The 26,662-nt window shown below is 50.2% G+C and overlaps 2 protein-coding genes across 11 annotated transcripts in view; one reads left to right on the top strand and one right to left on the bottom strand.

The window, feature by feature from the left end:
- Window positions 1-9,578, bottom strand: part of CCDC40 (coiled-coil domain containing 40) — a 61,580-nt gene extending 52,002 nt beyond the window's left edge. For all 3 annotated transcript variants that reach the window (XM_003913532.5, XM_031657845.1, XM_009191401.4), the window contains exons 1-3: window positions 8,879-9,578; window positions 7,316-7,379; window positions 5,208-5,675 (exon numbers count right to left, since the gene is read on the bottom strand). In XM_003913532.5, coding sequence (XP_003913581.2) covers window positions 5,208-5,675; window positions 7,316-7,379; window positions 8,879-8,907 — 561 coding nt within the window. In that variant the 5' untranslated portion in view covers window positions 8,908-9,578. The remainder of the gene's footprint in view (window positions 1-5,207; window positions 5,676-7,315; window positions 7,380-8,878) is intronic.
- A 121-nt stretch (window positions 9,579-9,699) lies between these two features.
- TBC1D16 (TBC1 domain family member 16) overlaps window positions 9,700-26,662 on the top strand; it is a 98,074-nt gene continuing 81,111 nt past the window's right edge. For all 8 annotated transcript variants that reach the window (XM_031657843.1, XM_003913531.4, XM_031657842.1 and 5 more), the window contains exon 1: window positions 9,700-9,777. The gene's annotated coding sequence lies outside the window, so the exon portion shown is untranslated. The remainder of the gene's footprint in view (window positions 9,778-26,662) is intronic.

The raw sequence follows: 26,662 nt of genomic DNA, 5'->3' as shown, positions 1-26,662 counted from the left end.
ATCCCAGCTACTTGGGAGGCTGAGGCACAAGAATCACTTGAACCCTGGAGGTGGAGGTTGCAGTGAGTGGAGATCACAGCACTGCACTACAGCCTGGGCAACAGAGCAAGACCCCTTCTCAAAAATAAATAAATAAAGTTAAAATCGAGTCAGGTGTTTTTATGAAGGGAAGACATTTTCTTATTGAAATTTCCCTAAAGGGGGTTGGTTTGAAAGGAGAGAAGAGCAAACAGTCCTCTTGGGAGACCCTGGCTGGGAGCCGAGGCTTTCCCGCATGCTTTCATGAAGAGGGTGCTCAGAATCGTGGTTTCCCGTCCTTGAGGCGCTCAGCATGTGGGAGCAAAAGATCCCATGACCCACGCATTCTCGTGCCTGGGTGTTTACACTTAGCTACAGATCCAGACAGGCAGAAACCACTCCTTTATTATTATTATTTTTATTATTATTGAGTAAGGGTCTCACTCTGCCACCTAGGCTGACGTGCAGTGTTGCAATCATAGCTCACTGCAACCCCCAACCTCTGGGCTCAAGTGATCCTCCCTCCTTAGCCTCCAGAGAGCTGGGACTACAGGTGCACACCACCACACTGGTCTAATTTTTTAATATTTTATTTAGAGGTGGGGTCTGGCTATGTTCCCTAGCTGGTCTCAAACTCCTGGCCTCATTCAGCCTTTCCGCTTTGGCCTCCCAAAGTGCTGGGATTACAGGTGTGAGCTGGGGGAACCACTTCTGAATTCCCTGGGCAAGGGAGAGGTGGATGTTTTCCATTTTGAACATTTGCAAAAGTCAAATGCTGATCTTTATATCCAAGTGATTTCCTATTACTTTAACAATTACGTTAAATTTTGAGCAACGTATCCTCCTAAATAACAAACAGAGAGAGGTTCCGTAAAGGAAACTGGTATTTATTTGGGGATAGGGCATTGCAGTGGGAATACAGGTGCCACAGTAAATTATGTTTGTATTCAGGGAGGTCAAGGAAGATGAAAGTCAATACAGGAAAAATGAGGAGGATGACATAATTGTTTGCGGTAATTCTCCTTGGCTGTAAGGATCGATAATAGGGTGGCATCACTGGAAGTTTCCACAGGCAGTTGCTGGGCAGCTGTCCTTGTGGAAGTGTTTTTTTTGTTTTTGTTTTTGTTTTGAAAGGTTATGATGACCTCTGTGCAACATTGTGGGTTTTGCAGAGTCTTTTCTGATAGTTTTTGTTATGAGAAACCCTCCCCTTAATGGCTTTCCCCAGCTCTGTTTTCCAGGGTTTTTGTTGTTGTTGTTGTTGTTGTTGTTGTTGTTTTGAGATGGCATCTCGCTCTGTCGCCCAGGCTGGAGTGCAGTGGCGCGATCTCAGTTCACTGCAAACTCCGCCTCCTGAGTTCAAGCGATTCTCCTGCCTCAGCCTCCCGAGTAGCTGGAATTACAGGCATGCGCCACCACACCTGGCTAATTTTTGCATTTTTAGTAGAGACGGGGTTTCACCATGTTGGCCAGGCTGGTCTTGAACTCCTGGTCTCAAGTGATCCGCCTGCCTCAGCCTCCCAAAGTGCTGGGATTATAGCCATGAGCTACTAGGCCTAGCCTGTTGTTGTTGATAAACTTTTAAAAGTGGTTTTGGTTTTATATTTGTCACTTGTGATCATAAAACTTAATTAGGGCTCACTGAATACCGAAGCATGCTATTCTCCAAAGTGACTTTTAGAAACTCTTTCAGGTTTCCTGGCGGGGGGGAGTAGGAGGGATGGGTGCCTTGTGGTTCAGAACGGTGGCTTTGAAGCAAGAGCCACCATTTGCCACAACAGCTGGGTGACTATGCAATGACCTTTCACCTCTCAGTTTCCTCATCTGTACAATGGGCACAATCATAGTTCCTACCTCATAGGGTTGTCAGGATTCTAAGACAACACAGAACAGTGTCTAGCCCATAGTCAGTGCTCAGAAGTATAAAGCAGCCTCTTTCCCTGCCTCCCTTCCACGCTCCCATCTCCCCTTCCAGAACAACTGAAACCTAAGCTATGCTGGGGGTTGAGGCAGCCAAGGCAGTGAAAGTGGGAGACAGGTCACATCTAGGGGGATTGATCACATTGGTGAATATAGTAAGGATCATGGGGCCAGGCTTCTCCCTGTTGGAGAAAGGAGCTACAAATATGGAAGAGGAGGCCGGGTGTGGTGGCTCATGCCTGTAATCCCAGCACTTTGGGAGGTTGAGGCGGGAGGATTGGTTGAGCCCAGGAGTTCAAGACCAGACTGGGTATCATGGTGAAACCCCCTGTACAAAAAATACAAAAATTAGCTGGGCATGATGGTGAGTGCTTGTAGTCCCAGCTACTTGGGCGAGACTACGTTTTGAAAAAAAAAAAAAAAAAAAAGGAAGAGGAGAAAACTGGGAGGGACCCCTTGTGGAGGTGAGATGGCATTAGAGGTGCTGTTGTGAGCCAAGGCTGGGGGCAGGGGTGTATTCCAATAAATATAGATGTGAGCGAATATCTGTGTACATGGTACATACATAAATGTGGGGGAAGTGTGGACAGTACATGCACACAGGTCCTATCTCCTGCCACTGAGAGGGCCTGGGGACAGTGACACCCCAGCATCAATGAGGACCCCAGCACCCAAGTCATAACTTCTAAATTCTATTTTCCACTAACAGAAACAGGGCTCCTGGAGAAATGTCTGATTCTAAGACTGGGCAGTCTATGCCAGAAAGCAAGAAAGTCCTCAAAGAAGGATGGAGGTGCATCAGACGACACAAAAGCTGGTTTAAATAGGCTCTCATTGGCCAAACTGAGCATCAAAATACATAATGACAGTAACAGGTTATAACCCAGTGAATCACATGGAGAGCCTGACTCTATGCAGATGTAAGAATATAAATAAACCAAGAGTTTAATGAGGAACCGACATTCACATGGCTCTGAAGTGGCTCCCTGTGTTTATCTTAGAGTGCAGGGTTGCCTGCACATTTGAAAATCAACCAATGTAATCTACCAAATTAACTAACTAAAAAGGAAAATACAGTCTTCTGAACAGACACAGAAAAGGATTTGACAAAACCCAATACCCTTTTATGATTAAAAAAAAAAACAACCACCCAACATTCAACAAACCGAGAATACAAGGGAACTTCCTTAACCCGATAAAGGATATCTACAACACCCACAGCAAACGTGGCGCTTTACAGTCAAAGACGGAATGCTTTTCCCGTAAGATCAGGGCAAGACAAGAGGTCTGCTCTCACCACTTCTATTCAACATGGTGCTGGAGGTTCTAGCCAATGTAATCAAGCAAGAAAAAGAAAGAAAAGGCATCTGGATTGGAAAGGAAGAAGTTAACTGCCTTTTTTCTCAGATGACATGATTATCTTTGTGGAAAAGCCTACGGATTCTACAAACAAGCTAGTCTAACAAGTGAGGGACTTTAGCAATATGGCAGAATATCAAGTGAGTATACAAAAACCAATTGTATTTCTACATGCTAGCAACATACAATTGCAAACCATTTATAATGGCATCAAAAATGTGAAATACTGGCCAGTAGTGATGGTTTACGCCTGTAATCCCAACACGTTGGAAAGCTGAGGCAGGCGGATCATTTGAAGTCAGGAGTTCAAGACCAGCCTGGCCAACATGGTGAAACCCCATCTGTACTAAAAATACCAAATTTTAGCCGGGTGTGATGGTGTGTGCCTGCAGTCCCAGCTACTCAGGAGGCTGAGGCAGGAGAATTGCTTGAACCCGAGAGGAGAGGTTGCAGTGAGTCAAGATCATGCACTGCACTCCAGCCTGGGTGACAGAGCGAGACTTCATCTAAAAAAAAAAAAAAAAAATCTAGAAATTGCCTTGCTCCATTTCCAAGGAATGCTCAGGTATCATTTAGGATGTTGCCCAGGCTGGTATCGAACTCCTGGCCTCAAATGATCCACCCGCCTTGGCCTCCCAAAGTGCTGGGATTACAGGCATGCACCACCGTGCCTGGCCCAATTTCCAGATGTTGAAGGTTGTGCCACAGCTGTTTGTGGGAAACACATACAGAAGCATTTGAAGGCTTTGGTGCATCAGATCCACAACTCACTCTCCAATGTTTAAGAAAATAAAAGATCCATTTTACTGCATTTCATTTTTTTCTGTAACTTTGTGATTGTTTAAAGAAAATTGGGCCGGGCACGGTGGCTCACGCCTGTAATCCCAGCACTTTGGGAGGCCGAGGTGGGCGGATCACGAGGTCAGGAGATCGAGACCATCCTGGCTAACACGGTGAAACCCTGTCTCTACTAAAAATACAAAAAATTAGCCAGGCGCAGTGGCGGGCGCCTGTAATCCCAGCTGCTTGGGAGGCTGAGGTGGGAAAATGGCGTGAACCCGGGAGGCGGAGCTTGCAGTGAGCACGCCACTGCACTCCAGCCTGGGTGACAGAGCGAGACTCCGTCTCAAAAGAAAAAAAAAAATTAATGAAAAAATATAAGAATGCAGCTATTGTCTCATTGTTAGTATCTAGAACTGCACTATTCATTATGGCAGCTGCTGGCAACAGGTGGCTATTGAAATGGAAATTACCAACAGTTAAAAGCTCCATTCCTCCAGCTTGCAAGTCACATTTGGAGAGCTCTCTGTAGCCACATGTGACTGATGGACCGTATTGGACAATGCTGCTCTGGAAGCCTGGAAACGTGGATGCCCTTAGGTGGATGGCGGCTATGGAGGCCTCCAGCCTTGGGCTTGGGAACGCTGAAGCAGAGTCCAGGATCTCTCAGCATTTGACCGTGAATCCTGAGACCTAAGCTTGCTAAGACTTTTTTTTTTTTTTCCAGACAAGGTCTCATTCTTGCCCAGGCCTGAGTGCAATGGTGCGATCTTGGCTCACTGCAGCCTCCGTCTCTCAGGTTCAAGCAATTCTCCCACCTCAGCCTTCTGAGTAGCTGGGATTACAGGTGTGCACCACCACACCTGGCTAATTTTTGCATATTTACTAGAGACAGGGTTTCACCAGGTTGGCCAGGCTGGTCTCGAACTCCTGACCTCAGGTGATCCACCCACCTTCGCCTCCCAAAGTGCTGGGATTACAGGCATGAGCCACAGCACCCAGCCCTGCTAAGAAATTTCTAACAGGGATTGCAGTTTGTATTTATAGTGTATCCCCAAGTTCCTCACATAGGGTGACAAACCCTGTAGGCCGTGAGACACTGGCACAAAACAGAAGTCAGGACTACTCACCAATCTGCCTACTGCTGGCCCAGAGGTGACCTGGCCCATTTGCTCCAACGGGCCTACGACTCTGTGTGATGGCTCTGGGGAGGTGACCCTCCCTTCTCTGGATTCTGGTGGACCGGTGGCCTCTCGGTGGGAGCCTTCGAGACCAGCTTCCCTACTAGCACTATCGTGTGCCTCCTCTCCAGGCAGTTCCTGAGGACTGAAATATGGGTAAGTCATATCTGTAGCACCGATCTGCCCTTCGGCGGATGAAGCTTCTGAATAGTCATATTCCTCTTCGCTTTCAGCATCTCCACAGGACACAGTCTCCTCTTCCACTGTGGTTTCCCCTTCCACGGCAGCTTCCCCTTCTGTCTCGACCTCCCCTTCTTCAATTGCAGCTTCCGCGTGGGTTGTGACTTCTTCAGGATGCTCTGTGCTACTGACAGCTTCTTCACTTTTCTGGCCATCATCCTTCTCTGGCGGTGACGCCTGTAAAGGTGTGGCAGGAAAAAAAATCAGGAAACAAAGTATAAAGGACCTTGTGAGGTTTTATTCTTTATAGTGAAATTATACTAATGGGAAAACTGCATTTATACCCTTCTCAGCATCTGTAAGAGATCATGTTTCACTTTGGGAGGCCAAGGCAGGCAGATCATGAGGTCAGGAGATCAAGACCAGCCTGACCAACATGGTGAAACCCCATCTCTACTAAAAATACAAAAATTAGTTGGGTGTGGTAGTGCGCACCTGTGATCCCAGCTACTCGGGAGGCTGGGGCCAGGAGAATTGCTTGAACTCAGAAGGCGGAGGTTGCAGTGAGCCGAGATTGTGCCATTGCACTTTAGCCTAGAGACAGAGTGAGACTCTGTCTCAAAAGAAAAAAAAAAAAAAAATCATGTTTCATGCTTCAGTTTATCTGTTCTTTCTTTTCTAATTTTTTCTTTTGTGACAAGGTCTCACTCTGTTGCCCAGGCTGGAGTGCAGTGGCGTGATCTCGGCTCACTGCAACTTCCATCTCCTGGGTTCAAGCGATTCTCCTGCTTCAGCCTCCCGAGTAGCTGGGACTACAGGTGTATACCACCATGCCCTGTTAATTTTCCCATTTTTAGTAGGGATGGGGTTTCATCATGTTGACCAGGCTGGTCTTGAACTCCTGGCCTCAAGCGATCCATCTGCCTCAGCCTCCCAAAGTGCTGGGACTACAGGCATGAGCCACCATGCCCGGCCCTCTCTGCTTTTCATAACCATTTTTGCATCCTTCATTACAGGAAATGAGTTCTGAAAAACTCAGGGCAACCCAAAGTTGGACATTCTTTGCATCCCTGACTAATCACTGACACTTTAGAATGGGGTAGGAAGAAAATGAGTCTCTCTTCAACTGAACTGAGTTTGTTCCGGTGCAAGATAATGTCATCACACAATATACTTATCAAGTCCAAATTCTCTTTATTTATTTATTTATTTTTACTTTAATTTAATTAATTTATTTTTTGAGATGGAGTCTCGCTCTGTTGCCAGGCTGAGTGCAGTGGCACAATCTTGGCTCACTTCAACCTCCATCTCCCAGGTTCAAGCCATTCTCCTGCCTCAGCCTCCTGAGTAGCTGGGACTACAGGCATGAATCACCACTCCCGGCTAATTTTTGTATTTTTAGTAGAGACAGGTTTCACCATGTTGGCCAGGATAGCCTCGATCTTTTGACCTCGTGATCTGCCTGTCTCGGCCTCCCCAAGTGCTGGAATTACAGGCGTCAGTCACTGCACCCGGTCTATTTATTTATTTTTGAGACAGAGTTTCACTCTTGTCACCCAGGCTGGAATGCAATGGCGTGATCTTGGCTCACTGCAACCTCTGCCTCCCGAGTTCAAGCCATTCTCCTGCCTCAGCCTCCCAAGTAGCTGGGACTACAGGCACACACCACCACGCCTAGCTAATTTTTATATTTTTAGTGGAGATAGGGTTTTGCCATGTTGGCCAGGCTCATCTCGAACTCCTAACCTCATGTGATCCACCTGCCTTGGCCTCCCAAAGTGTTGGGATTACAGGCGTGAGCCACCGTGCCCGGCCTCTGATTCTCTTTAATTCCTAGTAAATATAAGCCCCGAATAACTTCCCATAGGGAATTTTACCATGTGGCTTTCATTATTCCCTTCCTTCTCTCCCTCAGAAGCCAATCCATCTTCCGGATGAGACCTGGTTTTAGAGAAATAATTGAACAGTGTCAAGCAACAGTTTTCTTTTTCTTGGCCCTTATCCCCTCCTGAATTGTGCACATCTGTTTGTTTACTTGTTACTTCTCTGCTCCCCCACCCCCAGGCTGTTGTCAGCACTTTGTACTGTTTGTCAGGAACCATAGCACTATATCATGCCTGTCAGGTGGCAGAGGTGCCACAAAAGCAAAGCTCCATGAATGAATGAAAAATATAATTATTAAAACATTGAAGGAACAGCAGGATTAGATCACCCCAGAAAAGTCACCTCAAATATAACTCGTGTCTGGGACAAAACTGGGGAAAACAAATACAAAGTAGAGAAAGTAGTGCGATCAGAGTAAATGTTCTAGGGACTCTGAGTTTCTCCACGATTTATGTAGCACAAGAATGCCGTGGTATATATATATATAGACACACACACGTATATATATACACACATATATATATACACACACGTATATATATACACACATATATATTGCTTTTTTTAAAAAATTAAAGATTCAAGCTATTTTTATCTGTCAAAGGAATATAGATATGTTCGAGACAGACAGTGACAGTTCCCTGTGATCTTCCCTTTCCTTCCCAAGATAATCACTGGTAACATTTAGGACTACATTCTTTCAACATTTTTCTATGCTTTAAACACACACACACACCCTGAATTAGAGATCATAGTATACCTATCCTTTTACATTTATGCCTATCGTTTTATTAATAATACCTTTAGTCTTTCCATGTCAGTACATACAGACCCACCTTAAAAAAAAGAAACAACACCGATGTGTCTAAGGTAAAAAGGCCAAAATCTTTCCAATAGTTTCTACCCTTTCAAACAGAGCCTAAGCGAGCAGAGGCCGGGTGGCAGGGATCTTCACCCAGCCGCCCTCCCTGTGCGCGCTCAGTGCTTCCACCCAGGCCCCAGGACGGTGACCGCGGTCCATCGCGGAGCCGCCTAACCGCAGGGACCCCTCCCATCGCGGGTCACCCCCTAGCCTGTGAGAGGGGATCTGTCCTTGCAGGAGGGAGGCACGGGGCCGGGCTAGTCTCTGGCCACAGCGAGTGGCCCCGGCGCAAGGTCAGGGGCGGCATCCCACAGACCCGCGCCCTGCAGAGCCCTCTGCTCTTAGGAGGACTGCGCGCAGGGACCGCCACGCAGAGTGGTTGCCATGGTGACTGCAGAGCGAGCGGTCCCGGGTTTTAGAGGGAGTCGCGCGCTTGGAGTAGGGGAAAGAGGGAGGCTGAGAGAGGACAAAGGGACAGGAGGGAAGAAGTGAGAAGGGTTGGCGGGGGGCGGGGGAGCCTGAACGCAGTGGATGGGCAAGGCCAGCAAAATGGCGAGAGAAGGGATACAGGCGAGAGGAAGTGGGAGTGGAGGCGAAGGGGCGAGGCAGGGGCCGACGCGGGGGCCACCTGGCGCGGTGACCGGAGAGCGCGGCCTGGCGGCTCCAAGACCCGCTGCCCCTCGGCCCGGCTTACCCGCCAGCCGCGCCGCCCGGTTCCGCCATCTCCCGTTGCTAAGTGACGCCGTCAACATCCGGCGGGGCCGGGACCAGGCGCGCTGCGAGGGCGGGGGCCGCCGGGGGCGGCGCGGCCTTTGTGCCATCTGCACGCACGCAGAGACTCGCGCCATCTCGACGTGTCATCCCTTAGACTGTAATTAGAGCCCGACCATGCATTTCCTTTATCGCTCTCTGCGCTCAGGTGGCCCCTCGACTGCCCTCAGTTTCTGTAAAGCGACAGCGGCGTCGGCGTGTGCCCAGCGGGCGGCTCGAGGTCCCGGAGGGACCTGCCGGGCTCCTGGGGACCCCGGACTGCTAAGCGCCCGGGAGTGGCAGGCGGGCTGGGGGCACCGGAGGCAGGGGCCCCCTCGCATGGCGCGCGCTTTTCCATCTCCGGCCCTAGGGGGAATCCGGCGCCCCTCTCCAGGGGTCCTACGGAGACTCCTTGGGAAGCAGGGACGTCCGGGGGGCTTCCGGAGCGTGTCTTCCCTTCCTAGCCCCAAATAGGAGAAATCTCCCTGCAGAGGGCGGCAGCGGAGGGCCTGCGCGCACGCGGAGCGTCCGAGGGGCCCTGCCTTTCCCTCGGGGACGCGGGGCTCGGGTCAGGGCACAGTCCCCGGGGCCGGGGCGCGGCGAGGCCTGAGGGAGGGCCAGCAGGGTACGAGAGGCTCGGGCCCAGGGCTGGACCAGAAGGCAGGCGGGGAGCCCGGCCGGGGCAGGCAGGGGCCGGGCCGGGGGCGGGCCTGGGGGCGGGCCGGGGGCCGGGCCTCCCCGCGCGTCCCCGCCCCGCCGCGCCTCACTGGCGGCGGCAGCGGCGGAGGCGACGGTGGCGGCTCTCCGAGCCGGCGCGAATCCGGCCCCCGCAGCGGGACCCGGGTGGGTATCGGGGCCCGGACGGGGCCGCAGGGGCGGGGTCCGAGGGGTCCACCGCGCACCGAGCAGCGCCCCCTTGGCGGAGCTGGGGCGGGGACGCGTGGGGCGCGCGGGGCGCGTGGGCCTGCAGCCGCCGGACCGGGGAGGGGCCGGGGTCCGGTCGCTGTCCTCGGGGTGCAGGGCGCCAGCAGGAGCGGGAGCGTTGCGGGAGGACCCAGATCACGCAGGGACACCCGGGGACATTCCCCCGCGGCGAGTGAGGGCGCCCCGGGCTCGGAATGGGCCTAATTCGGGGAGACTGGTCCCCGCCTTTCTGGAGCCGTGGACCGGGGAACTTGCGGTCTTTGTCTGACTGGATCGGCGGAGCAGACGAATGGGAACTTGTGGGGTGCCGGCGCGCGCCCACACAGTCCCCAAAGTGTGCGTCCCCCCAGCGGCGCGCGCTCAGCTTTCCTGGCCTGTCGGGCTTAGTGGTCTGGGTTGTTTAAGATCCGCGTGTCGGGATACTCACTTCCGTTCCGCCTGGGCTCCCTTGTTCTTTCCTTTGGGAAAAAAAAAAAAAAAAAAAAAAAGGAAAGAAAAGAAAAGAAAAAGAAAGAACGAAAGGAAGGAAAAAAACCCGGAAAAACTGAAGATTGCTAAACATAATCTAGGGGATCCTGCCGGAAGCCGCTGAATCCTGAAATCCTGTGATTCCCACACTCAGAAGCTGGTGTCGTATGTTGGCCACAAAGTAGTTCAGATTCGATTCAGAAATAGAAAATGAATAGAAAAGACATAACAAAAGTTAGTCTCGCCTTCCTTATGGTAAAGTTTGTTTTACTGTCTGGGTCAAGTTCAAATGAGAAGCTGGGCTGATTGGCCAGCCTCTGCGACTTGATCCTAAAGGTCTACTTTCTTTTCTACCAGAAGGCACCTAATTCTTTTATCTGGAATAAAAAGGTATTAAAGATGCTCACGTGAGGCAGCATGTTGCCAGCGGGTGGGCGCAAAGACTGGCGCCTGGGAATTCCATTCCAAATCTGTTACCGATTGATCAGAGCACTTTTTCAAATCTGTGCCTCAGTTTTAGAAAATTCTCATTAGAAACGTTAACAGTAAAATTGGTGAATACTAAACACTTTTAAGAACCATGAAAGCTTTTGCAAATAAAGAATAAAGTGAGGAGTAACTTTTAGTATTAACTACAAAGTTCATGAATGGCTGTTGTTTGTATCCTGAGTATGGTTATTGTGCGCATTTTTTTGATAAGTGGCATGTTTATAGTGAGACTATGGCTAAAGAAAGTTTTCATGGCTGGGCGCGGTGGCTCAGCCTGTAATCCCAGCACTTTGGGAGGACAAGGTGGGCGGATCACCTGAAGTCAGGAGTTCGAGACCAGCCTGGCCAGCATGGTGAAACCCCCATCTCTACTAAAAATACAAAAATTAGCCTGGTGTGGTGGCGTGAACCTGTAATCCCAGCTACTCAGGAGGCTGAGACAGGTGAATCACTTGAACTCGGGAGGCGAAGGTTGCAATGAGCCAAGATGTGCCACTGCACCCCAGTGCAGGTGATAGAGCAAGACTCCATCTCAAAAAAAAAAAAAAAAAAAGTTTTTATCTGTGGAATTATTTAATCCTCTAGCAATTTTGGTGATTGTGTTAGTAGTTCCTAATTATCATGTATGAAATCACTTAACCCACAAAACAAGCTCATGAAGTCAGGACTGCAGTTATGCCTATTTACAGATGGGAATGCTGACGCTCAGAGAAGTAACTTCCTCAAGTTCATGCAATTAGGAGTGACAGAACTAGGCCTTAGGCCCAAGACGTCCTAGCTCCAGAAAACCGTTGTACCACTTTGCCCTCTGTCTTACAGAGGGTGCCTACCATTCATATACAAATGTTCTGCCAAGTGGTTCATAACAGTGCAAGGAGGTGGGACTAATCCCATGTTACCACTAACTGCCAATCTCGGTTCACTTCAGTCTGGAAAGCATCCCCCAGGCTTCAGGATAAAGGCACTGAATTTGCGGAACCTACCCACTGGTCTCTGCCCACAGTTTTGGGTAGTAAGGTGCAGTGGTTAAGAACATGGCATAGAAAGATGAACTGCTGGCTTCAAATACAAATCCTGGACTGGGCATGGTAGCTCACACCTATAATCCCTGTATTTTGGGAGAATCACTTGAGCCCAGAAGTTCAAGACCACGTTGGGCAACCTAGAGAGACCCTACCTCTACAAAAAATGAACAAATTAGCTGGGCGTGCTGGTGGGCACCTATGGTCCCAGCTACTTGGGCGGCTAGGGTGGGAGGATAGCTTGAGCCCGGGAGGTCAAGGCTGTAGTGAGCCATGATCAGCCTCTGCATTCTAGCCTGGGTGACAGAGTGAGACTCCGCTGAAAAAAAAAACCTAAAAAACTCAAACCACAACAAAAAACAACAACAGCAAAACCCCCAACTCCTCTGGCACTTAGTTAATTCTTCAGTGCCTTAACTTCCCCATCTATACTCTACCTACTTCAAAGACTTGGTGCAAGGATTATGGAAAGCATATTGAATTCCTGACACATAAGTTACCATTTAGGATGTGGTAAGCAATTTCAAATGGTAACATTTTAACATCGTTATTAATGACCATTATTTGGATTTTCCATATTTAACATTTAACACAAAACATTTCGTTTTTGTGCTTTGACTCCTCGCTCCACTTCGTGTTGTCCATCAGGTGGAAAGCGATTCCAAGCAGATGTAGGATTCACTATTTTGTGCATATGTGTACTCTTATCTTTATAACTTGGCGGGGGGCTGGGTCCCTGCAGAATGCTATGGGGAGCAGAGCTGATCAGGTTGCCTGGCAACACCCCACCTCCTGTGAACATTTTAGCTCCCCTTCTTCCCTGGCTGAGGGACCGTGATTTTTGTCACAGGCCTAAATTCTCTTGTAAGATTAGCTACTTCGTTTCATCCAGCGTTAAGCGGCGGGGGCGGGTGGCTCTGGGATGTGAAGGTGACGGCGGCCGAGGATGATTTTATGATCGAATTGTACATCATTTGTATTGCGTTTGAATGATATTGCTGTTAATGAGGCCAGTGCACAGGAGAGAGCGCAACTTTGCACCCTTCCCAAAAATATGGGGCAATGATGTTGGAAGCCTTTTTCCATTCACATCGGCGGCGGTATTTTTTATCCTGTTGGCTTTATTGGCGTTTTTATCCTAGCTGTCCTTTGAGCACCTGGTCTTGCATCTCTACTAAATCTGCTTTTATGAGCTGTCTGGTGGCATCTGATTTGAAATACGTTCTTTACTCTGTCTTCGGAGCTTACATAACCATCCTCAAAGGATGAGAGAAATCGGGCCACTGTAAGACTGAGTTCGATTTCTGCCCATGGTGGCTTGTGTCACATGAATGACAGAAAGAAAAGAGAAAGAATCCAAATCCACTGTCCAGTTGGGACGGGCTGCCCTTCTGCTGCTGAGCCTTGGGTGGTGAGTTTGTGCAGGTGTTAGAGGGTAATACATGTGTCTGCTTGTCTGAATGGGCTGCAGACGCTGAGATGTGGCAGTGTTTTCTCCGTGGTCTTTCTGGATTGGGCACTATGAAGCCACCGTACTGCGGGTGCCAAGCCCGCGTCCATGCTGGCTGGCACACTTCAGTTGTGGGCTGCTTTTTGCATGTTGAGTGAGAGCCTGAATTCAGTGGTCTGATATAGTTCATCTTTAACCTTCAGGAAGTGGGAGAAAGGGCGTACTTGACAGATGTCATTTGACAGCCTTTTGAGTTTTATTTTCTGTAACTTAAATGCTTTCTTGATCAGTTGTGATGCTTTTGGGTGTTTTTAATATGTCCCCCCAATTGCAGTTTCGTTTGGCGAGGCATTCGCTACTGCTTCACTCACAGATGCTGAGAAGCTTTAGGCTCCATGTTTATAGGCACGGCATAGAAGTAGGGGGTACCTGAGCCAGACTCTGCGCGGTTTTCGATTTCCCGACTGGGTCTGCATCTTCCCTTACCCTTTGGGTTTAGTCTTTCCTCGGTCCCAGATCCAGGCTCACCTCTGAGTTGAGTTTCTTCTCCCAGGCCTGACTTCCTTGACTCTTTGCGGGGGAAATGGGATTTTAAAATTTACTATCGAGGGTGTATAAATGGCAGATGGTCTCTCCTTGGAGGCAGAGGCTTTGGGGTCTTCCAGGGAGTAGATGCTAATCAGGGTGACCGCTGGACGGTTGCAAAAGAAGAGTCACAGCCACACAGGCCACCAGGTTTTCCTCACCACCGTTTTGGTGATGGTCCTGCCCCGTTACAGCCTCTCAAGGGGCCTCTTGCCCTGTGGTCTAAGATCCCAGCACTGCAGTGAATGCCCTAAGCCCTAGTTCCTTCATTTTAAGTACGACTTGATGTCCCGTTCTCACTTCTGCACAGAGGCTCATCTTTGGGCCCTGGCCTTTCCGGGTGTATCCTGAATGTGGCTTCTGTGTGCAGCCAGTATCTTTATTTTCTGAGTTAATCCTGTAACTTGAAGTTCAGCACAGCTGCGACAAGAAGTCGTAGTGGCCCCGCACGGGATTATCCTCATGATGAGACTGAAGGAGCTACCTTCCCCAGCCCTGTTGCGCAGGGACTGGGTCCTGATCCTGGCTGCCTACAGGATTCCATATTGCCCTTTGACCTGCAAAGCCAGGGGTTCCCAGAAAGATGGGTAGGGCGCCTGCCTGGCTCTGGGCAGGTGGAGGGAGCTGCGGCCTCCAAGGCATGCCAGCAGCAGATGTTTTGCAGTGGGGGGAGCGCGATCCTTGTTTGCGTGTGTCTGGCTCGTGTTTAATAAGGTGTCGCCGTCTCCCTGTTCTTTGTTGCTTGGGCTTTGAGGGCAAAGCAGATGAACCAGTTTCTGCCAGCCATGTGGCAGGTGACCAGGTTCAGTGCATTTTGCTCCTGAACAGTCTGGCAGTGACACAGCCACAGGAATAATCGGCTGTGGGCTGCGTCCTGTGGCCCCACACCCTACCTGCCTCTGCCTCTGCCCCTGCCTGTCACTAGCGGGCATGGGCTGTGTCCCTCCAGTGAGTGGGTTCTGCCAGCTCCATGGGTTTCCAGGACCGGGTCTGTCCTGCTGACCGCTGCATCCTGGCCCCTGACCCGAGGTGGCCCTGAGGCCAGTGCACGGCACCGAGTGAGCAAGAGAAGAGGCTGGGGTGATCCCTCTCTCCTAGTGGCTCCAGGCTACCTCCAGGAGGGATCTGGAGGAGACTTTTGCACCTCTGTTCTTTTTGTTTTCCTGTTTGGGAACTGGTGGAGCCCTTTAGGCCAGGACAGGAAACCAAGGCCTTAGATGGAGGCAGCCTCTGTGGGCAGGTCCTAGTCATGAACCTGCAGCCCTCCTGTGTCCATTCTCGCTGCCCTGACAGGGACGTTGGGGCCCAGGCGTGCTCGTCTCCTGGGTTCTAGGCCTCGGTCCTCACCCTGCTGCTAAATGAGTAGTCGCTCTGCGTGGAGGTTTCACCGTCAGTGGGTGAGCAGGTCAGAGGCCGTCCTGCGAGTTGGAAATCAGCTCCTTACAGTGTCCTCGGCTTGGTGTGGTTGGCAGAAGAACGGCCCCCAGAGATGCCCATGTCCTAGTCCAGGGAATTTGTAAATATGGCAGGTTACATGGCCACGGATTCAAGTTGGGGATGGAATTAAGGTTGCTGCGCAGCTGACCTTGAAATGGGGGATGATCCTGGGTTATCTGGGTGGGCCTGATGCACTCGCGGGATCAGGCAGGAGAGTCAGGGTTGGAGAGATGAGGTATGAGAAGGACTTGACTGGCCACTGCCGGCCTTGAAGATGCAGGAAGGGGTCGAGAGCAAGAAGTGGGGGTGACCTCTAGAAGCTGGAAAAGGCAAGAAAGCGGACGGTCCCTTGGAGCCTCCAGGAGGAACCAGCCCTGCTGATACCCGGTTTTAGCCCCGTGAGACCCATTCCAGATTTCAGACCTCCAGGACTGTAAGGTCATGCATTTGTGTTGCTGTAGCTGCTAAGTTTGTGTTATTTGTCACAGCAGCCGTAGGAAGCTCATACACATGGAATGAGGGCTTTCAAAAGGAGACGAGGGGAGAATGTTGTGTCATTTCTTTATCTGTGTTTGCTCATTTCTAGTTTTCTGGTGACTTTTCCACTTTCTACATTGAGGAGGACTCTCTTTTCTAGGGTACAAGTCACCAAATCTTGGGCAATGAATTTTGGGTAGTAGGTGTCTTAACCTCATGCCCTGTAAATATTTGCTAGAGAAGACCCACCCCCACCACTCACACAGTGAGTCACAAAATCTTTGGCTGCTCCAGGCCAAGTTTCAGCGGCCAAGTGGCTCCTAGGGGATGGGAAGGGAACATGTGTGGTTAACAGCAGGTCCGCAGCTGCGCCCTGTGTCAGCTCCAACCCAGCAGCCCGGCCAGTTCCCAACAGCATTGTGAAGAATACATCTGCTGCCCCTCTCCTCCCCTGCCCTCCCCTCTCTCTTTGGGGCTTCGGGGGTTTCCCACATCTTTACCTTGCAGGCAGCTCCCCCTACTCCAGCCCCCTTAAAGCCCTCTCGTCCTGGAAACAGACTTCAGCTACCTTTATCGCCAGTTTAACACCCCTGCCAGCTGCAGGTGCTGAGACTCCATGCTTCTCAAAGGTGCTCTAATTCTTAAAGAGTTGCAGGTTTCTGGGAAAGAGTGACTCTCTGGTGGAGGAGTTTCTGCACAGCTTTTTGTTTTATAAGCCTGTGTATTTTTGTTGAGGAACGGCCAAGTTGTTCTTTCCTTTCGAATTATACAATGGCCTATTTTTGCAGAAATCTGGCCCTACCTACTGGTCATCAATGGCTTTGAGCAGCACAGAAATCAACTGGTCAGCAGGATGTGGTGGCTCATGCGTGTAATCCCAGCACTTTGGGAGGCTGAGGCGGGCGGATCACAAGGTCAGGAGATTGAAACCATCCTGGCCCATGTGGTAAAACCCCATCTGTACTAAAAAACAAATACAAAAGTTAGCTGGGTGTGGTGGAGCCTGTAATTCCAGCTACTCTGGAGGCTGAGGCAGGAGAATTGCTTGAACCTGGGAGGCGGAGATTGCAGTGAGCTTAGATCACGCCGCTGCACTCCAGCTTGGGCAACAGAGTGAGACTCTGTCTCACAAAAAAAAAAAAAAAGAAAGAAAAGAAAAGAAATCAACTGGTCATCATGCCCCAATCCGATGGTTCAGAACCAGCATCGGTGCTTTTACTTTTTGCCTTCTAAAATCATTCTTTTTCTTTTTTTTTGAGACAGAGTCTCACTGTGTCTCCCAGGCTGGAGTGCAATGGTGCCATCTCGGCTCACTGCAACCTCCACCTCCTGGGTTCAGGCAATTCTCCTGCCTCAGCCTCCCAAGCAACAGGGATTACAGGCACGTGCCACCATGCTCGGCTGATTTTTGTATTTCTAGTAGAGATAGGATGTCACCATGTTGGCCAGGCTGGTCATGAACTCCCGACCTCAGGTGATCCACCTGCCCTGGCCTTCCGAAGTGCTGGGATTATAGGCGTGAGCTTCCGCGCCTGGTTATTCCTTTTTTCTTTTTTTTGTACACTCAAGCTGATGCAAGTTGTAGATCCTGGCTTCACTCCATCTGTGAATTCTTTGTGCTAACTGCCAAGTTGGCATTGCTATCCTTTCCATCAACAAAAACAAGGCATTTGGAACCTTAACGAAGATGGCATTCTGGGAGGCACATTATAAAAGGAAGCGTCTCGGAGGTGTCATGCACTCAGCAGCTTATAATTGAAAATACAAATCGACAAGGACATCACCATTCCAAAACACAAATGTGAAGTGGATACATTTGAGGAGAATGGGGGTTCTTATTGTCAAGGATCTACCCTTAGCTGCTTCTCTCTCTCTCTCTCTTTTTTTTTTGAGATGGAGTCTTGCTGTGTCACCCGGGCTGGAGTGCAGTGGTGCGATCTCAGCTCACTGCAACCTCTGCCTTCCAGGTTCGAGAGATTCTCCTGCCTCAGCCTCCCAAGTAGCTGGGATTACTGGCATGTGCCACCACCCCCAGCTAATTTTTGTATTTCTAGTAGAGACGGGGTTTTGCCATGTTGGCCAGGCTGGTCTCAAACTCCTGACTTCAAGAGATCCGCCTGCCTCCCAAAGTGCTGGTATTACAGGCATGAGCCACTGCACTTGGCCTCTTTTTTGGGGGTGGGGGACAGAGTCTTGCTCTGTTACCCAGGCTGCAGTGCAGTGGCGCAATCACAGCTCATTGCGGCCTTGACCTCCCACCTCAACCTCCTGAGTAGCTGAGACTATAGGCACAGGCCACCAAGCCTGGCTAATTTTTAAAGTGTTTTTTGTAGACATGAGGTTTCTCCATGTCACCCAGGCTGATCTTGAACTCCTGGGCTCAAGCAGTTCTCCCGCCTCAGCCTTCTGAGTAGCTGGGACTATAGGCACATGCCACGATGCTTAGCTAATTTTTGCTTTTTTTGTAGAGACAGGGTTTCAGCAGTTGCTCAAACTGATCTTGAACTCCTAGACTCAGGCGATCCGCCTGCCTTGGACTCCCAAAACTGTTAAGATTACAGACATGAGCCACCACGCCCAGCCACTTTAGCTTCTCTATCCATCTTCCTGTCTCAGGATTTGGGGAGGGAATTTGTAATAATTGCCACAAGGTGCTTTGAGCATCTTGCATTGCTATTTTGATTTTGATGAACTCTGAGTCCTTCCTAGAGACTGGAAAAGCCTGGTGTCTGTTCTTTGCTGCAGGCCTGTCTCAGCTCCCTTTCCAGTGTTCACTCATTTTGTGTCTTAGTTCTGCTGGCTGCCCCCGCCTCTGTTCATGTACTCAGGAGAAGGCATCTGGCCCCTAGGAAGAGCCCCAGGCCCGCAGAAGAAAACCTGGATGACCCCTTGCTCTGAGTTCCATATGGGGGCAGACTTTCTGGCATCCAGGACAAATGGTTATCTTTGGTCCCCTCCAACCCCGCAGGACTCCAGGTCCCTAAGGTCATGGGCATCAACTACTCCGCACTGCTGTGGACAAGGGCCATTCAAAGTCTTGCATCTTGCAGATTCAAGGACATTAGGAAACTCTCCCACCAGACAACTTGGGCTGCTGGCAGCCGGGTTCTCAGTCCGGGAACCAAATGTTCTCTTTGACTCTGCTCGGTTCAGCCTGCCTCTAGTGCCTGCCTGTTCTCGGCGTTGGTCCACACAACTCCACCCTTGTCCACGCCTTCTCCACGCCTCTTTGGATGCAAGCTTCCTGGTCTCGAGCCTCTTTTTATTTTAAACTAATAGATTCCCCCCTCCCCGAGAAGATGAGGTTTGTTTTGCAGAGAGTCTTGCTCTGTCACCCAGGCTGGAGTGCAGTGGCATAATCTTGGCTCATTGCCGCCTCCACCTCCTGGGTTCAAACGATTCTCATGCCTCAGCCTCCTGAGTAGCTGGGATTACAGGCGTGCGCCACCATGCCTGGCTAATTTTTGTATTTTTTAATTAGTGATGGGGTTTTGCCATGTTGACCAGGATGGTCTCGAACTCCTGACCTCAGGTGATCCGCCCGCCTTGACCTCCCAAAGTGCTGGGATTACCGGCGTGAGCCAGGATGCCTGGCCGCCCCTTTCTTTTTAATGTTGAATAATACTCCTTTATTTAGGTGTATCACAGTTTGTTTATTTATTCACCTATTGGAAAACATCTTGGTTGCTTTCGAGTGTCGGCAGTTATGAGTAAAGCTGCTCTAAACATCCGTGTGCAGTTTCTGCGTGGCGGACTTTATTGTTTAGAGCAGTTTTAGGTTTGCAGGAAAATGAGCAGAAGGCACAGAGTGCTGTATGTGATGAGATGGGGACGGGAGACCACCGCTTCCCTGTGGGGCTTCCTGTCTCGTGGATCGAGAGTCCTTAAGGCCTCTAGGGCCTGGGTCTTAGGGACACAACCAAGGGACAGAAGTGGACCAGAGGCCACTGCCCTGGGCAAGCTCCTGGCCATTAGGCAGCAGTGTCTCCCTGGCACTCTAGCGGGAAGGTACTCCTGGGACGGGGTGGGGTGGGGGGGGGCTCCCAGCAGGGGGGTGCTCCCAGCAGAGGGGGTGCTCCCAGCAGGGGGGTGCTCCCAGCAGAGGGGTGCTCCCAGCAGGCAGGCCCTGAAGCCCAGGCACCAAGGCTGCTGCAAGACTCTCCAGGGCTCTCCAGGGGCATTTGCCAGGCCCCTCATTCAGCCCTCAGAGCCCAGGCGCCCCCTCCTCCAGCTCACAGCACCTGCACTTCCTACCGCCCAGTGACAGGTGGCTGACTTGTGTCTATGGACCCAGGACAGACCAGCGTGGGTGCTGGGTAGGGAGGCTCCTGCAGCCCTAGATCCACCTGGGGCTTCCCTAATCCTGGAGACAGCTGGGAAGGAGTGGGGCCCAGGCAGTGGCTGGCAGGTCAACAATGGGGCTCTCGGAGAACAGAGGCAAAGCTGGTAGAACAGAGGGTGTGTGGTATGGTGTGTGTGTCTATGGTGTGTAGTGTGTGTGCCTATGGTGTGTGGTGTGTAGTTGTGTGTGTCTATGGTGTGTAGTGTGTGGTGGGTGCCCACACGTGCATGCTTCTCGGCCTCTGACTCCTCCAGGACGGGAGCAGTAGGCATGAGTTTGGGATCTCCTTGGGGCTGGGGTCCCTGGAGCGCGCCCACTGCAGCCCTGCCAGGCTGGCCTGAGGTGGGGCCTCTGGTTGTGGCCAGGGCTGCGGGTTGGGCCAGGCAGAGGCCTCTGGCCCAGAGCTGTGCTTTGTAGCGGAAAGCCAAAAGCCGCTTCTCCTTAGCCGGCGGGCGGCCGGCGAGGGATTTGGGCCCCGCCCGCACTGGGCCCCGCCCGCACTCGCCGAGGGCTGCGTCCTTAGCTGCTGCGCTTGTTCCTCCAGCCTCGTCCTGCAGGGGCCTGGGAGCCCTGTCTCCTGGAGCTCTTTGCTCCCCGCCTCTGACAGGGTCGGGTTAAACTCAGCTTTCTCTTCTCTGGCTGGAGGACTCTTCTCTGGCTGGTGGAGCTGCAGAACGAGGGCCCTGCCAAGGTGCATTTTGGACCCCGAATGGAAATTCACACCAGGGCTGGAGGCACCGGCTGGGCCTGGGAGGTGGAAGATGAGGTCGACCTGACACACCCCGCTGTGACTGTGGCTGTGACTGTGGCTGGGGTGGTGGGACGGAAGCCCACAGCGGGGCCAGGCCGGCCACCGAGGAGCAGGGCCACGCCAGCCATGCCCTGAGCTGGGGTGGGGGGCCCAGCAGCGGTTCTCGCTCCTGGCCTGCATCAAGGTGAGGAATCCCCGGAACGACCCCTGGGTGTGAGTGTCACTGAGCATCTCTTCAAGCCGTGGCCACACAAAGCAGGATTGAGATTCGGGGAAGAAATGGCCGCAGTGGCTGTGGGCCTGTCTCTGACAAGCTTACTCTGGACTCATGGGGAACCGTGGCTTCATGCTGGGACTGCGGGGTGGAAGGAGGGCATAGAGGGCTTTGGCTGCCCAGGCACTGTCGCATGGTAGCCTCCGAGCAGCTGTCACCGGAGCCTGTTGGCAGTTCCCCTGGAGGGCCGCCTGCTCATCAAGGGGAGGGGAGCTGCTGGGCTTGGTCTTTGGAAGGGACGTCTGCTGAATTTCTGAAAATGTATTTTCTTACAGGTGCTCTCAGCAGGGTGGAGAGGGTGGCCTGGGGGAGGAAGTTAAAATGACCCCACTTGTCCATTTCATGCTAAACCTTGCCTGTGATGAGCCGTTACCCTCACCGGAGCGTGTGGATAGTGTGAGAACCGCGGATCTCACACACGTGTTTGTCACATGTGCAGGGTTGGGGCAGCTGAGAGGGTGTGGACCATGAAGTGGGCCAAACCACATAGGCCTCTGGGTCATGGCCAAGGCACCTCTTAAAATTGTCCATAAAGTTTTATGTAATAAATGTCCCCGGCCAGGCATGGTGGCTGGCGCCTGTAATCCCAGCACTTTGGGAGGCTGAGGTGGGCAGATCAGCTGAGGTCAGGAGTTTGAGACCAGCCTGACCAACATGGCAAAACCCTGTCTCTACTGAAAATACAAAAATTAGCTGGGTGTGATGGCGGGTGCCTGTAATCCTAGCTACATGGGAGGCTGAGGCAGGAGAATCGCTTGAACCTGGGAGGTGGAGGTTGCAGTGAGCCAAGATTATGCCATTGCACTCCAGCCTGAGTGACAGAGTGAGACTCTGCCTCACAAAAAATAGAAACAGGGCTGGATGTGGTGGCTCACGCCTGTAATCCCAGCACTTGGGCGGCTGAGGCAGGTGGATCACCTGAGGTCAGGAGTTCAAGACCAGCCTGGCCAACATGGTGAAACCCAGTGTCTACTAAAAAAAATACAAAAATTAGCTGGGCGTGGTGATGGGCACCTATAATCCCAGCTACTCGGGAGGCTGAGGCAGGAGAATTGCTTGAACCTGGGAGGCAGAGGTTGCAGTAAGCCAAGATAGCACCACTGCACTCCACTATCCTGGGCAACAAGAACAAAACTGTGTCTCTAAATAAATAAGTCCCAGCTTTATTAATTTATCATAGATTTCAGTGTTTTTGTCAGATAACTGAGTAAACAATAAAAACAGGACCTAGCAATAAAAACAACATAAACATTCAATGAACTGCTCGATACTTTAGTTAACATTTGAGTCCCTTTCAGGTAAATGTATGCTTTGAATTCGGCTTCTGAAACATTAAAAGTAGTTCATTGAACATAGAAGAAAATACAGACCAATGTTTAAGGATCTTTAGCTTGGAAAGGATTATCTTAAGTATAAAAGTAATAAAGGAAGTCACTAAGAAAAAGTTACCATCAATTTACATAAAAGTTTAAAACCTCCATATGTCAAAATAGATAATATAAATAAAAGGCAAACAACAAATTAGGAGAAACACATGTAGCAAATATAGCAAGGGATAATGATCTTTGCTCTATAAAGAGTTCTTACATATCAATGAAAATTCCATCTCAGCTTAATCTCTGCATTAAAAATAATAAGAATTCACCACTCCAGCAGAAAAATTGGCAAAACACACCAACAGATAATTCACAGCTGAACACCGATGTCTATTAAATAAAAGATAATCTGTCACCCAGGGTGGGGTGCGGTGGTGCAATCACGGCTCAATGCAGCCTCGACGTCCTGGGCCCAAGTGATCCACCTCAGCCTCCCAAGTAGCTGGGATTACAGGCGTGCGCCACCACGCCCAGCTAATTTTGTGTTTTTAGTAGACATGGGGTTTCTCCATGTTGGTCAGGCTGGTGTCGAACTCCCAACCTCGGGTGATCCACCCGCCTCGGCCTCCCAAAGTACTGGGATTACAGGTGTGAGGCACCACACCTGGTCTTATGCTTTTTAAATGTGTTAATAATGTGGTATATTTGTTTGCTAGGGCTGCCCTAACAAAGTACCAGGGTCCAGGTGGCTTGAGCAATAGAAATCTTCTCTCTGACGGCTCTGGAGGCAAGAAGTCCAAGATCAAGGTGTGGGCAGAGTTGCTTCCTTCGGAGGCTGTGAGGGAGGGGCTGCTCCAGGCCTGCTCCTTGCTGGCAGGTGGCTCATTGTATTCACACGGCGCTCTCCTTGTGTACAGGCACCTGCCGCCAACTTCCTCTTTTTATACAGACACCAGTCATATTGACCTCAGTGTAACTTGATTACCTTTATAAAGACACTGTCTTCAGGCCGGGCGCGGTGGCTCAACCCTGTAATCCCAGCACTTTGGGGCCCGAGATGGAAGTAGGATCCACGAGATCAGGGAGGTCCGAGACCATCCTGGCTAACACGGTGAAACCCCGTCTCTACTAAAAAATACAAAAACTAGCCCGGCGAGGGTGGCAGGCATGCATAGTCCCAGCTACTCAGGAGGCTGAGGCAGAAGGAGATGGTGTGAACCTGGGGTGAGGAGCTTGCAGTGAGGCTGAGATCTGATCGCTGCACTCCAGCCTGGGCGACAGAAGCGAGAGACCCGTCTCAAAAAAAAAAAAAAAAAAAGGCCTTTGTCTTCAAAAACAGCTTCATTCTTGGGTACTGGGGTTTAGGGCACCAGCTTGGGAGGGCTGAGATTGTGCCACTGCACTCCAGTCTAAGGCGACTGTGAGACTCCATCTCAAAAAAAAGACTCAACACAGGAATTTTAGGAGATGTACTTCAACCCTAAAATTTGTTATAAGTATATTTCACCTGGGTAAATATAATTATGATCCAATTGTAAGCAAGACATGATATAATTCCAAGGAGTGGGTTTTTAATTCATTCATTCATTATAGGGCACAAAATATAGCAGAGAATACACAGATGTCTTAGGATTTTTTTTTTTTTTTTTTGAGGCGGAGTCTTGCTCTGTGCCCAGGCAGGAGTGCAGTCTTGATCGCTCACCTAGCTCCGCCCCGGGTTCCGCCATTCTCCTGCCTCAGCCTCCCCAAGTAGCTGGGACTGGCCCACCACCTCGCCCGGCTAATTTTTCTTGTATTTTGCAGTAGAGCGGGGTTTCACCGTGTTAGCCAGGATGGTCTCGATCTCCTGACCTCGTGATCCGCCCGTCTCGGCCTCCCAAAGTGCTGGGATTACAGGCTTGAGCCACCGAGCCCGGCCCACAGATGTCTTAGGATTATGTGATTTAAGGGACACGTATTCTTCCTTTTACTTCTGAGTGTGTTTCATAACTAAAAGAATGTTGAAAAAAATGCGTCAAGGATTCTCCACTTCTAGTTTGATGGTGACCAGAGGTTGGGAACTAGGTTGGATTTTGATGAAATAGCCTCTTGCAAAAAAGCAAATACACTTTACAATTTGGAATCTCCTTTAAAACTTCTAGCACACTTTTTTGATTATCCTCAGGGCTGGCAAAACATTTTCACTTAAAGAGGATTTTGATTTGGAGAAGCAGCTGAGAGCTATGTGCAGCCAGCTCTGGCGACTGAGGCGGTCACACTGAGTAGCGCCGTTTGAAACATAGAAGGAGGTGGGCTCCAGCCCCGCTGCGGCCTCGTCGCTGGCGGACCTGCGCGGGCTGTGGAGCACCCAAAACGTGGCTGGGCAAAACTTTGATGTGCTTAAGTACAAAAATGCCCAGCAGACTTTGAAGACTTTAAGGGCATAAAATAGGCCGGGCTCAGTGGCTCACGCTTGTAATCCTAACACTTAGGAAGGCTGAGGCAGGAGGATCACTTGAGGCCAGAAGTTCAAGACCAGCCTGGGCAAAGAAGTGAAACCTCATCTCTACAAAAAATAAAAAAATTATTGGGACATGGTGGCATGTGCCTTTAGTCCAAGCTACTTGGGAGACTGGGCAGGAGGATTCCTTGAACGCAGGAGTTTGAGAATATAGTGAGCTGTGATCGCACCACTGCACTCTAGCCTGGGTGACAACCTGTCTCTAAAAAAAAAAAAGATATGAATTTCAATAATTTTTTCAGGCCAGACGTGGTGGCTCACGCCTATAATCCCAGCACTTTGGGAGGCCGAAGGGCGGATCATCAGGTCAGGAGATCGAGACCATCCTGGCTAACACGGTGAAACCCCCTCTCTACTAAAAATACAAAAAAATTAGCCAGGCGTGGTGGCGGGCACCTGTAGTCCCAGCTACTCAGGAGGCTGAGGCAGGAGAATGGCGTGAACCCAGAGGAGCTTGCAGGCAAGATCATGCTCCTGCACTCCAGCCTGGGTGACAGACTCCATCTCAAAAATAATAATAATAATAATATTCTTTTCATATTGACTACATGCTGAAATAATAATATTTTAGGTGTATTATGCTAAAAATTATTAAAATTAATTTCACTTTTTTTTTTTTGGTTAAAAATCTATGGCTACCAGAAAATTTAAGATTGTGTCTGTGGCTCCTGCAGTGTTTCTGTTGGACATGGCTGGTCTAGAGGACAGGGAACAATTTTCTTGCAGGGCTTATTAACTGACCTTGCAATTCTTGAAGAGTTCTTGAATTCTAAAAATATTCTAGACAACATTAGAAAGAACACAGCTTTTCCACGTGATTATTGGGAAGGACAATACGGTTTTTGATTTGTAGTTTGCAGTGTGATTTTTTTTTAAAGTTTCATCACTTAGTTGTCATATGTCACTGTGTGGGATGAAGTGTTTAGGCCAGGAGTGGCCAGAAGGCTTCCTGGAGAGGTTGGCCGGGAGCTGGTTTGGATAGGTGGAGAAGAGTCCCCCGGATTTGCTCAGATGGTCTATGCCAGGGCACTGCCATCTGCAACCCACAGGCCGAAGCCAGCCTTCCACCTGTTTTGTGCAGCTTATGAGCTAAGGATGATTTTTACTTTTTTTTTTTTTTTTGAGATGGCGTCTTGCGCTGTCACCCAGCCTGGTGGGCAGTGGTACGATCTCGGCTCACCAAAACCTCCGCCCCCCGAATTCAAGCGATTCTCCCGCCTCAGCCTCCTGAGTAGCTGGGATTACAGGCATGTGCCACCATGCTTGATTAATTTTGTATTTTTTTTAAATTCTTTTCTTTTTTTTGCCTTTTTAAAAAAATTATTATTATACTTTAAGTTCTAGGGTACATGTGCATAACGTGCAGATTTAATTTTGTATTTTTAGTAGAGACGGGGTTTCTCCATGTTGGTCAGGCTGATGTCAAACTCCTGACCTCAGGTGATCCGCTCACCTAGGCCTCCCAAAGTGCCAAGATTACAGGCGTGAGCCACTGCGCCCGGCTGGTTTTTACGTTTTTTAAGGGGGTTGAAAAAATGGAAAGAATTTTTTTTGGGACATGTGAAAAATGATCTAGAATTTAAGCTTGGGTGTCTATCAGTAAAGCTTCACTGTCACAGTCATGCCCATCATTTACTGTCTGTGGCTGCTCCTGTACTCCAAAGGCCGAGTTGAGTGGTCACCACAGAGACTC

The sequence above is a fragment of the Papio anubis genome, chromosome 17 (genome assembly GCF_008728515.1).
Source record: "Papio anubis isolate 15944 chromosome 17, Panubis1.0, whole genome shotgun sequence".
In the NCBI taxonomy this organism is placed as follows: Eukaryota; Metazoa; Chordata; class Mammalia; order Primates; family Cercopithecidae; genus Papio; species Papio anubis.
The sequence above is the reverse complement of the archived record's forward strand: the minus strand, read 5'-3'. Positions and strand labels throughout refer to the sequence as shown.